General features: G+C 46.3%; 1 protein-coding gene across 1 annotated transcript in view; it reads right to left on the reverse strand.

The window, feature by feature from the left end:
- The window catches only part of MTTP (microsomal triglyceride transfer protein), a 289877-nt gene that overhangs the window by 202151 nt on the left and 75459 nt on the right, over nucleotides 1-12267 (reverse strand). Inside the window, exons 2-3 of the mRNA XM_086961598.1 lie at nucleotides 11572-11759; nucleotides 7003-7146 (exon numbers count right to left, since the gene is read on the reverse strand). Coding sequence (XP_086817724.1) covers nucleotides 7003-7146; nucleotides 11572-11759 — 332 coding nt within the window. The remainder of the gene's footprint in view (nucleotides 1-7002; nucleotides 7147-11571; nucleotides 11760-12267) is intronic.

Below are 12267 nucleotides of genomic sequence, written 5' to 3' on the forward strand. Positions count from 1 at the left end.
AGTATATGGTTTAGGTGGCCCCTAGGGCTCATCCATTTTGTGCAACTTTTGTGTATTTTAAACTGTGTTTTGTTTAACTCTAGTGCTTCTGTGCTCATAAAGAGTTCAGGGGATATTTGTAGTTAATAAATATATATATATTTTCAATATATATCTGTGTGGTGTCCTTTCATTTGGTATTCAAGGGGGTTGTGTATGGTAATGCAGCTGGCTTCACATGCCTTTCAGAGTTTAGCCTAAGACTGCTTTGTCCACGTTACCACTAGGATAACTGGTCTATAAGGTTGACTTACAACCGATCATCATAAGGGTTGTTTGGACTGATACAATGTGGTTCCAGAATTGGAAACATCATATATCAGGCCAACTTCTCACAGAGCGCAAGAGTGATGTCACTTATCTGGTGAACTTGCAGTCTCCCAGGAACCCCTTGCAGGTCCTGCATGTTAAACGCCTAAAGCCCTACTTAGAAAGGTCCAAAGTGGGCATGCTCCTAGCGACAGATGATGGAATGGAGGAGGAGACCGAGCCTCTTTCTGACCTCCTGTCTGCAACAGAGCAAGATGGGTCAGTGGATGGTGTCAGCCTCTCTGCCACACTGACCCCTGATCAGCAGCAAGATTGTCGCCAACTGTGGGGCAATTCTTTGATCTATTTTCCTTGGTTCCTGGTGTCACTGAACTGTGCGTCCATGATGTGGACACTGGAGACAGTCCTCCTGTGAAGCACAAGGCTTACAGAGTGACTGACAAGGTTAGGGCTTACATTAAGGAGGAAATCTCCAAGATGTTTGCTTTAGGGGTCATTGAGTCCTCAAACAGTCCTTGGGCCAGCCCAAGGCTGCCTCGCCGGGTGCCACACCTGCACTCCGGTTCTGTGTGGACTACTGAGGGCTTGTAATAAAGTATGAATGTTCATGAAGTCAGGTCGGTTTGCAGGGGTTCAAGACCAAATTGACGCCAATGTAATAAAGTATGAATGTTCATGAAGTCAAGTTGTTAGTTCCAAGTAGTAACTTTATTTGTCGGTAAGTTACAGGAATCATAGATAAGCAAGATAGAATAAGCTGTAAAGTATGCCCCACCAGGAGCAAGATAACCTTCCTGCTCAGCCTGCTGACATCAACTGCCTAACTCCCTGCACACCACATTCCATGCAGTCATGACATTCTATAGGCATCATAGGCTGAACAAGAGGAATGAGTAAAGGAAGAAGAAGGGCATGTAAATAACATACAACAGGTCTCAATTCAGTCACCAGGACTGACGCACACCCCAACCCCAGAGCTGATGAGCTCATTGATCGGTTAGGGGCTGCACGGTACCTCAGCACGTTTGATTTGATGTCTGGGTACTGGCAGATCACCTTGACTGATGGGGCTAAGGAGAGGTCAGCATTCTTCACACCAGATGGGCACAACCAATTCCAGGTTATGCCCTTTGGGATGAAGAATGCAGCTGCCACCTTTCAGAGGTTGGTCAACCAGGTGTTGGCTGGACTGGAGGATTTCAGTGCCGCCTACCTGGATGATATTGCAGTGTTCAGGGCTAGTTGGGAAGAACATCTGCACCACCTCTGGGAAGTGTTGATGGCACTGCGCAAGGCATGCCTCACGATCAAGACGAGTAAGTGCCAGATCGGGCAGGGTTCTGTGGTGTACTTGGGTCACCAGGTAGGAAGCGGCCAGGTGGCGCCCCTACAACCCACGATTGATACCATCCTGGCATGGGAACCCACAAAGACTCAGACACAGGTGAGAGCCTTTTTAGGACTCACGAGGTACTATAGGAGGTTTGTCAAGGGGTATGGTAACATTGTGGCACCCTTGACTGAGCTGACTTCCAGGAAGCAGCCCAAGAATGTGAACTGGACTGACACCTGTCAGAAGGCTTTTGATGCCCTGAATTCTGCCATGTGCATAGCACCCGTGCTTCAGGCGCCCAACTTCTCAAAGGAATTCATTGTTCATACAGACTCTTCAGAGCATGGTGTGGGGACTGTTCTATCACAGGTTAATGAAGAGGGCCTAGACCAACCTGTAGCCTTCATCAGTAGGAGGTTACTGACTGGGAGCAATTCGGAATCCAGATGGTGGGAGACCTCTATGAAGGGGAGAGTTGCTTTCTTTTCATACTTTACAGGAGATATATGACCTCCCGACAGGCGACTTCCTGATCCATGCGGCGGTGGTGGCGGCAATCCGGAGGCTTTGGAGGGAGGGGCGAGCTGAACCCAAAACGACCATGGCATGCCAGTATGTGGTAATGGCATCGGGGACATATAAGGCAGTCCCATGCCTCCAATCTAGGATGTTAAATGAAGGGTTACAACCATTGATAGCTCTGAAATTGAAATGGGAGGAGGGGATAGGCAGACCAATACCAGACACAGCATGGGGACATTTCCTTAGGAGGGCATAGAAGGGTACACGAAACACGAGACTTCAATTAATACAGTTCTTCATAGTACACCGGGCTAATCTGACACTGGGGAAGATTCAGAAATACTTCCAAAAGCAAGACGCGACCTGCCCCAGATGCTTAACAGAAGGAGCAGAATTGGAGCACATGCTCTGGGACTGCACGAAAATAGGGGATTATTGGGTGGAGGTGGGAGCACTTTTGAATGAAGTCACGAGCAGAGATCTGACATATGACATGGCTACATGTGTACTACTTTGGTTTCCCCATACACCCAAAACAAAAATAACGAGAACGTTTATAGATTTAGGGCTCATATTGGCTAAAAGGGAAATCACCTTACACTGGAAATCGAAGGAGGGACCATCATATAAACGCTGGATAGCAGAGCTTGGTAAATGGGCAAGGAGCGAAAGTACGCTCCGGCTGAGACAGGCGCAGCGCACCAAGCAGGACAAAGCATTGGAACATGCCAGAGAATGGGAAACATTAGTGCAGGCCCTGTCAAACCAACAGACAGATGAGGACAGCTAGAGCACTGGGAATGCATGATTAGCACTTCGAATCCCCATTAAGTTGAGCACACCACACTCACAGTAGTACAATACATGATGCGCTAATTTAAACTCACATGCCCACACCGTTTGGGGGAGGGAAGGGGGTAAGGCTTTGAATGTGTTGGGATATAATGAAGATATGTTTGATACTTGAGGGCGTTGAATAACGTAATATTATTGTATGATGGAAAACCTTCAATAAAATATGTTTTCCCAAAAAAATAAATCAGTAGGAGGTTACTTCCACGGGAACAAAGGTGGAGTGCAATTGAGCGTGAAGCATTTGCTGTGGTCTGGGCACTGAAGAAGTTGAGACCATACTTGTTTGGGACTCACTTCCTGGTTCAGACCGACCACAGGCCCCTCAGATGGCTAATGCAGATGAGGGGTGAGAACCCAAAGTTGTTGAGGTGGTCCATTTCCCTATAGGGTATGGACTTTATGGTGGAACACCGCCCTGGTACAGAACAAGCCAACGCTGATGGTCTGTCCAGATTTTTTCACCTTAGTGAAGAGAACTCCCAAGGGGAAAGGTATTTCTCCCCACATTTCAGCTGGAGGGGACATGTGTTAGACCTGGCATCATTGGAATGAGTCTCCCTTCCATTTTGATGGATTACCTCCTCTGTTTTGATATGTTTTTGCTGGTTACATGCTTTGGGCACTGTGCCACTGCTATTCAGTGCCACAGTGCAAGTGCTCCCTATGTTAAATTGATGTACTAATTTGTGATTCCATGATTGGGTTATTTTATTTACCTGTCAGCCCCTAGTACAGTGCACCATGTGTGCCCAGGGCTTGTAAATCAAATGCTGCTGGTGGGCTTGCAAACACAACAGGTGATGGACCGAATGTGGATCAATGTCACACACTCAACCCAGTCCAAAGATCTGGGCCCAAATCCATCGTTATTTTGCACTCCACACCACCCCGGGTTAGACAATGGCGATATGCAAATCAGCTCTGACCCTGTGCCCCATGGGAACAGTCCAGTCCGAACTACAAAAGCCATGTCCTTCCCAGAACGGAATCAAGCATCCGAGGACCGGACCGGTTTCGAGGTAACACCTCTCATCAGCCCGGCTAGCTTGACTCCAGTGGTGTGGAGTGCCTGGGACCCATGTCTGGGCATCCCCAGCGCACTTAGGGCGGAATATGCAAACACAACAGGTGATGGACTTGCAGCACTGTTTGTGCCACCCACAGAAGCAGCTTGTAAAGTGTAATTCAGGCATGCCATTGCAAGGCCTGTGTGCAGTCTAGTACTGCCATGTCGACTTGGCAAGTGCACCCACTTGCCAGGCCCTAAACCTTCCCCCCTTTGCATCCCCTATGGTAGGCCCAAGGGCCGGGTGCATTGTAAGTATAAGGTAGGACATACTCTGGCGTCTGTAGCATGCCCTAATAGTGAACTACAGCCGTTTTCGTTTTCCACTATTGAGGGCTACCTGTTCTCCATAGGCTAGAATGGGCAGTTAGATTATTACATTCTTATAATCCTAACTGACTCAGGGAACATGGTAGAAATTCGACTTTAGTATACCTGAACTCAGAATGATAAAATACATCTTTTAGTAAAGTTGGTTTTAATATTCTGTGTTTGAAAATACCACTTTTAGAAAGTAGGTATTTTCTTGCCGAACTGTCCAGTCCTGCCTCTGCTAGGTTGTGTATTCCTTGTCTGGGTTTGTGACTGACAGGGCTGGTGGATTCCAGGAGTCAGGCTGAGGCAGCCCAGTGGTGAATAGAGAGATTTGGATCTAGATGGGGGGGAGGAGTTGGAACTGGGACCTGAATAGGGCTGAGCCTTCCCTCTACAATGCTGGCTCCACCTCCTGTGGCTTGTCTGATGTCTCTGCCCTGCACTGTGCAAGGAGAGAAAGAATCTTGTCAACAAAGTGCTCCAGAGCTGTGCATTCCCTCCCCTGTGTTGGCTTCACCTCATGTGGGGTGGCTGATGTCTCTGCCCTGTACAGTGAAAGGAAGGAGAGAGTCATGTAAACAAAGTGCTCAGGAACTGGTTTGGACTAGGCAGAGGCTTCTCTGCCTTCAGAGAACAAAGGATTTTGGGGTATAAATATTGGGACCCTGATCCCAAGAAATTAGATCACTTCTAGAACAAGAAAACCTTTGCCAAGGAGAAGAACCAAGGAAGCTGCAGGAGTTTTACTGCCCCTCTGCCAGTGTGCTGTTTGCTGGGTTGGCCTGCAGTGGTTGCTTCAGTGCCAAGGAAAGGAGAAGGAACTTTTTAAGGACTTCCTCATTTACAGAATATTCTCCAAGGGCTTGAACTGTGGTTGCCTCCTGCTGAAGTGTCAGGGACAAAAGACTTCATCTCCAGCTCCCCTCTGAATTTCCTTGCTGGGAATTCTCAACTTCAGACATTTGCGAGTCGCTGGGTGCTGGAAGCGCGATGCATCGAGAAGGAAGCGTGTTGCCGCCCCAGCTGAAATCGTCGCATCGCCGGAGAAGCGAGCCTTCGCCACATCTCCCAGGAAGCGTGTGTTCATCGAAGCTGCCTGCTGTAGCATCACCGGAGAAGTGTGACGCCATCGATAGAGTCGCCATCACATCACCGGAGAAGCGTGTCGCAGGGCCTGTCAAGGCTCTAAAGTACAGAGTCGTCGCAAGGCTGCCAGGGTGTCTACGCATTGTCATCGCATCGCCGCATCAAGGGCGCCATGTTCTCGCATCGCAACCGGATCATCGCATCGTATCAAGGCGCCATATTGCGCACCGCAACGGGCCCGCAGGTCAAGAATCCACACATCACCTCCGCACTGATAAGGATTATGACGCATCCCCTACTCTGCGCAAGCATTGAGTCACGAAGCATCATCTCCCCCGGATCATGGAACCGACGCATCTCCCCTTTTGCGAGCCTTTTGTTTACTTTGCGTTACGCATCCAGGTACTTTGTTGAGAACTTTGTCGCATTTATCATCAACTTGAACTAAGTAACGTTGATCATCTTTAAAGTGATTTTAGGTGCAGTATTGTGGATTTTTATCGTTTGTGGTCATGTGTTAAGTCTATATAAAGAATACTTATTTTTATAAAACCTGTGTTGTGTCCATCTGCAGTGTTTTCACTGTATTACTGTGTATATTCCCAAATGCTTAACACAATGCCTCTGAGATAAGCATGTCTGCTTGTGCCAAGCTACCAAGGGGTGAGCAGGGGTTATTAAGGAGTGTAATCCCCTTATCCTGACTTAGAAGTAAGGGTCCCTATTTAGACAAAAGTGAATACCATTGATAACTAGAGACCCCAGATCCTAACAAGGGCCTAATTAGGATGTGGGTCGGATGTCCGACCGACAGCCTTGGTTTGTCGATTACGGGGGTCGCAAGTCAAGCCGGCCGGTCATTCCAGCTGGCTTCCGACGGGCTCAAGGAGCCTGTTGGCCAGTCGGAAATGCAACATAATCCCTCACGGACGACGTACCTGACATCGGAATTATGATGTTGGTTTCAGTCAGACTTTCCATGTCGAGCATACGATTTGTGAAGGTCTGCCGGAAAGTGACTGAGAGGGCCCCTATCAGGGCCCCCATCCCTCAGCAGCCTCCAGTTGGGGGCCTGGGAGGCACTTCCCTGCACCGTGTGGCAGGTATTCACAGAAACTGCAATTTCTCTATGAGTGCTTGTGCTGCAATTGGTTTCCGACTGCAGCATAAGCTCCCATAGAGAAATGGGAGTTTGCTACCGCACCATGTGAGGTCACATCATAATAGGGAGTGTGGAACTGTCAACCTGTGCTCGGTTGGTTCTCACACCAAGACAGTTCACCCAATATCGTAATAAGCTTGATAGTGTGTGACATTTTGAATAAAATACAGTTTAAAAAACCACAACCATTATTGAGTAGATCGTTCTCTTGCAAATCTAACTTGCTTAAGTTACCCGAAAAAACCCCCCGTAGGTATTTTTAAGTCTGTCTGTGTTAAAGGTAATACTAATTAGGTTAAGTACGTTCTCTTCTCATACACTGCACTCTTAAACCCTGGATTCCCGAAATCTTACCTTTCCATTGATCCAGTGCAAATACATTGGCCTTTGTAAGGATGTGAGGAGATCTTTTCCCAGAATGTCCAGTACATTGGTTCCCATGAATATGTTTTTTTCATTTGGGCGTTCATTCACACTTTCAATTTTGACATCTTTGATCTGTAAAACAATTGGAAAAGTAAAAACTTATGATCAGAATTTATCGGATGGGACCAATATTGTTTATTAGAAGTTTAGCTCATGAAAATAAGGCATAACATTCAGATTTTGGGTCTTTATGCACAAAAATTCACATGCCTTGGCATTTACCAGGAATTTCCTCCCATAAGTGTACATCAGTAAGTTTGACCTGCTGATACGCACCTGGGGAAAAGGGAGGAGGTATGGACTTCATCATACCTAGCAATTACTAGATGCAGTAATCTCCGCCTAACTCATAATTTCGACCACTGAGTGAACAGGGATTTGCACAGAAGTCAGAATGAAACACTATCAGTAAGATTTTGTATGAATGGGTTAACAACAAACAAAGAACACTGTCAATGCAAAGGCATAAAATAGTATGCCAATCATAGAAGAAATCAAGAACAAAGAGGAATGTGAGTGAGAGCAAAAAGGCAATATTTGTTGCTTTCAATCTGATTCTGTGCTCCCCAACTCCTCCAGTAATTCAAGATGTACAAGCTCACATTCAGAAATATTCTTAGAGACCTCAGACTCTTATTTCTCTTAAACAGATGCCATGCACATTAACACCATGCGCGCTAGCGGAATACCGCTCGCACGCTGGCATTTGCGAAAACGCACTTTACGTGACGAGCTGGGCTCGTCATCAGCTTGCGAGGAGGCTACGCCATGACGAGCCCAGCTCGTCATCAGCGTGGAAGGGGTTAACCACTAGAGGACAGGTTCTAAGAAATCCAGATTCCAGCACTACCAAAAACATGTAAATGAGAGTAGAATGAATGGGAAGAAGGGACCTAAAACTAAACACCTGAAAGAGTCTTTATGACTAGGCTGGCTGGAATTGTTAATTCCAACCACGGAATCGGAGGAATTTGGTAATTCAGCATTACTCTTGTAACGCAGATATTACTGTCAAATTCTGCTGCTCCGCAGGCAAAATAAAGTACTTAAATGCATTGTTTTTTAACTGAGAGGGAGCACTCCCTCTTCTCGCTGTGTTTAGAAACCACTGCATACCACTTGGTGCCCTTACATACTCTGCAGTGATTAAAAAATGCAATTACTGCAGAGAATGCAAGTACACAGAGTGGTATACAGTGGTTCTCAACATGGCAGGAATTTGGCCACAATATTTTTTTAGGCAAAGGCATCCCCACATCCCTTTTGGGTGTGAGGGTGTATTCTGTGCTACTTAATAGCACCAAATTCCCACTTTGTCCCGTTGTGGAATTCCGTCGACTCTGGCTCAATTTTAATGTAATTCCATGTGATTCTGCGGAATCAAATTCTGTGAATTCCATGTACACCTAGTTATGACTCTGTGCCACCACAGCTCCTCTCCTTGCTCCATTTATCATCTTTAGCCAGTCAATGACTATCAACACATCTGAAAAATACCTCAGGACTATACAGTCATTTCATAGTATCTAACCAAACTGATGCAAACACACAAAACGTAGACCTGGTTTCTCAAGAGTCTACAATGGATCAGTGTAAATTCATGATTCTAGATAAAAATAGTATGCTTTCCATGTCAGTGATTGTCTACCACGAGAAAATTGTTCTCTGCATACTAAATAGTATTCTGCTAGTCCAGTCTCCTATACGTGGCTATTTATTTGCATGAAAGTAAAGGGGGAGGTATTAGAACACACTGCAAACAGAGCATCTTTGCGGACAACAAACTACATTTGATATCTCAGGGCTATTTCACCCGTCCATACTGTTGTCAAAACCTTACTCATTCAAAGAATTCTCTTGGAAATGCTTGAAATGGCCAGATCATCTTACTTCCCAAGAAACCCAGACAACCTCACCAACTACGGATCCATCACTCACAAACACATATTCCGGAGAATCATCAACCCACAGATGAGCCCTGCTAACCACAGATGATCAGTGCCTCTACATATACAGAACCTTTCAGCTGCATTCCACATGATCAACCATCCCACTCTTCACGCCTGAAGTTTTGAATGGGATTCTCCTGCAACATCCTGTGCCTACTGCTCCATCCAATGCAATTTCATTCACATGTGCACCTCCAGGATCCCAGAAGTACCCTTTTACTTATGGAGCCCATCAGGTTTCCATCTTGTCTACCATCCTCTTAAACCTCTACATGTATCACAGTGAGACTCTATTGACTGAAACATCATCAAAAACTTTCAATACTATGACACATGACTCAGCTTAAGAGTCTCTTCCACTCCAGAATCCAATGCTTCAAGCACTCAGAATTAGATAGCCAGCACTTACCTGAGCCCAACTACACCAAAACCGAATTCCAATCATTCGCCAAGAAAAACAACTAACAACTGGCTAAACAGATTGGAACCCAAACTTTCTCCCAACACCTATTCACTGGGATATACTCTATACACAGACCTCACACTGAAGAAGCACTTCACCAAGAAAACTAATATAATCTGGTGCCAGCTCTCTTTAGTAATGAAAGCAAAATCATTACTGCTAAAATGCAAATTCAAACCCTTGTACTCTTGCACTGGGATACTATCAATCCTTGCTCTCTCAGTACATCTTATCAAGGGCCTGAAGAATATGACCACATGATCTCTATCCCTATCAACTGCGGCCCGTGCAGGTAAGAACGGTGGGGCGATGGGGCCGGGTGGGGGGATTTCGACATGTGACAATGAGGGAAAAATAAATAAATAATCAATTTTCCTTCATCGTTGTCTGTCGAAATCCCACCCAGCCGGCCCCACTGCGCCATCACTCTTACCTTCGTGGGCCGCGGCTGACCCTTATGATAATCCACTAGCAGCCATGTTGGCCCACACCATCTTCCAAACCAGCTGTACCGTTTACAAAGCCATCCCTACCTGACTGACAAAATGACCACCTCCTTCGGCTCTTGTCACACTGAAACACAGGTTACCAGACTGGGCTCCGCCCACAGTGGATCCTGAGCAACATCCCCCTAGCTGTCTGGACTACTCCAACCCTCTATAAAGAACACTGCATTAAGATGCAGTACAATCCTCTTACCATCTCAGAATCCAACTATCTCTCCAGTCATCCAGCATCATCTCTTTAGTAAAGAGAGCTTTCGGCCAAGCTTACCTGTGCAAATACGACAACCATCCGTACATACAGATACAGGGTAACTTAAAAGCAGGAGAATCGCTTCCCCTTGCACTGACAACAAAAGCTGCCTGCAGCTGATAGTAAATGATCGTGCTGCTAGCACCAAAGGTAAGACCTCCAACAACTAGTAAGTTAAACTAGTCTACTTTTACTGTTAAGGAGCTCCACTACTTTTAGCAAAAATGCTCACTGCTCAAGTACTTCTATTTTTACAGTAAAGGTATCAGTCTCACTCTCTTAAAATTGTTTAGGGTGCTCGTTTTGACTTCTGAACTCAAATCCAGTTAGACCAATGAGAAGAGAAAAATGCTGTAAAAAGACTCACTTGTCTAATCCCCTGTTGTTGGCAATCCGCTTCTTCATTAAGGCCGAGTAACAGGTACTCCTACTCCCTATAGTCGCCCTTTACCAAGTACCCCCTCAAATCTTTAGCTGACCAGTTACTCTTATTTGTTTGGTGCACTCTGACCTCTGCTTCCGGCATACAACAGGAAAACGCCACTGAACATTCCATAGAACTTGCAGACCAAGCCAGCAGTGTATCAAAGTCCACTATTCTCATAGATAATTGTGTGTCAGTTTTAACTTTAATGTAGTTATCTTTAGGCTTTGGGAAATAGGCAAACTCCTGAGATGTTGATTCACAAAGAACCTCCTCATTCGTGGCAGAGGCCCTGCAATTGTGACGGGGAGGGGGGCACACTCGTGGCAGGACCTCAGCAATGAGTAAATGCAATGCGAATGTCCCACCATAGGTGCAGCCACTGCCATTATTGCGGGCCTCTGCCACAAATGCAGAGACCCCCCTGCCACGACTGCGGGGGCCTCCGACACAAGTACAGAGGCCCTCCTGCCATGCCTGCAGGGCCTCTGCAATGACTGAGGGTCCTGCGCCACGAGCACAGAGGACGCCCCTGTCACCACTGTGGGGCCTCCACCACGACTGTGGGGCCTCCGCCACGATTGCAGAAGCTGTCCCTCCATGACTGCAGGGCCTCTCCCATGAGTGCAGCGCCCCCTCCTGCCACGACTGCGGGGCCTCCACCGCGACTGCGGGGCCTCCGCCACGAGCGCAGAAGCTGCCCCCGCCACGACTGCGGGGCCACCACCACGACTGCAGGGCCTTCGCCACGAGTGCAGAGGCCCCTCATGCCACAAGTGCAGGGCCTCTGCCATGGCTTCATGGCCTCCACCACGAGTGTAGAGGCCCTTTGTGAATCGGCCCCTATGTGTCTTTCTCAAAGATTTAGTGTCTGGGCTCAGGGATATTTTTCAGAGAAATCCTACCAGAATTCTAAGAAGCTGGTCATCATCGCTACTTGGATTCCTCCACACTAAGTTGACATCTACATTAGAGGATATCCTGTGGCCGACGCTGTCTTCGACTACTCCTCTTGGTCGGTCAATGAGCACCTCTGCAGAGTAGGAGAATTTATACAGCTTATCATTGTTCAGCCTTGGTCCGGTTGTATGTGCTGTAGGAGAAAGTAGAATAAGAACATCAGATAATGAATGCGCAGATGCCATAGATCTACATTGATAAAAGCACATTTAATTCTTCTCTGAAAGAAACTAGATTTGTTTTAAATTACTTTATCTTTTTCACATTTTTATACTAATTTACTATTTTTAGTATTAAGTTCTTCATTTTGATTTTCAACATTGTAGTGTATGCAATTATTGTCCCACTTGGTAGTGTATAGCCTGATCTAGAATATTCGTGACTGTTTCAAGCAAAGCTTTAAATTGGACAGTCCTATGTTTGCTGCTCTTGTAATTATGTCAATACAATTGAATATTTGCTACAAAACGCTAAAGGTAACTTGTAGAGAGTGACATGGGCAAAGCAGTATATAAGTATGAGGTAGGTCTCAGTTTGTGACCCATTGGGTCCAGGATGTAGTTTAGTTACAGCTATGAGATATTATGTTTGCTCTCCATTTTTGCGGTGTGCAGCATACGGGCTAGTTGAGTAAAATAATG

This window comes from Lissotriton vulgaris, chromosome 3_1, assembly GCF_964263255.1.
Source record: "Lissotriton vulgaris chromosome 3_1, aLisVul1.2, whole genome shotgun sequence".
In the NCBI taxonomy this organism is placed as follows: domain Eukaryota; kingdom Metazoa; phylum Chordata; class Amphibia; order Caudata; family Salamandridae; genus Lissotriton; species Lissotriton vulgaris.